This window comes from Merops nubicus, unplaced genomic scaffold (assembly GCF_000691845.1).
Source record: "Merops nubicus isolate BGI_N331 unplaced genomic scaffold, ASM69184v1 scaffold35916, whole genome shotgun sequence".
In the NCBI taxonomy this organism is placed as follows: domain Eukaryota; kingdom Metazoa; phylum Chordata; class Aves; order Coraciiformes; family Meropidae; genus Merops; species Merops nubicus.
The window spans coordinates 1-357 of record NW_008613556.1 but is presented as its reverse complement, the minus strand read 5'-3'; the positions used below and the strand labels follow the sequence as shown (position 1 = coordinate 357).

Sequence of the window (357 nt, the reverse complement as noted above, 5' to 3'; positions counted from 1 at the left end):
AATCCTGCCCACCCCTGCCAGGCTGGGGCAGGATCATTTTGGCCTGCCCTGTTCTGGTGGGACACGGCCTCTGGGGGTGCTGGGAGGTGCACAGGGCAATGCTTCTGGGCCAGAAACCATCTAGAGCTTCTGCAAGGTGAAAGCTGAGGGAGGGATCACTGCAGCACCACTGCAATGCCTCACTCTGCTTTATTTTGGTTTTTCCCCCTCCCCCCCAGCCACTGTCGGAAGCAGCGTAGGAAGAGAAAAGCCGAAGAGATGGAGACTTTAAACAAGAATTTGCCTTCCAAAAGTGAGGATGTGCTGGAGATGGGTATCGCATGAAGGTATGTGGGGCTGGGGTGGGGTGGCCGAGCT

At 56.6% G+C, this 357-nt stretch overlaps 1 protein-coding gene across 1 annotated transcript in view; it reads left to right on the top strand.

The window, feature by feature from the left end:
- BTC (betacellulin) overlaps window positions 1-313 on the top strand; it is a gene marked incomplete at both ends in the record, with an annotated part of 1,218 nt that extends 905 nt beyond the window's left edge. The window contains one exon of the mRNA XM_008941946.1: window positions 219-313. Coding sequence (XP_008940194.1) covers window positions 219-313 — 95 coding nt within the window. The remainder of the gene's footprint in view (window positions 1-218) is intronic.
- Between the last annotated feature and the right edge of the window lie 44 nt (window positions 314-357).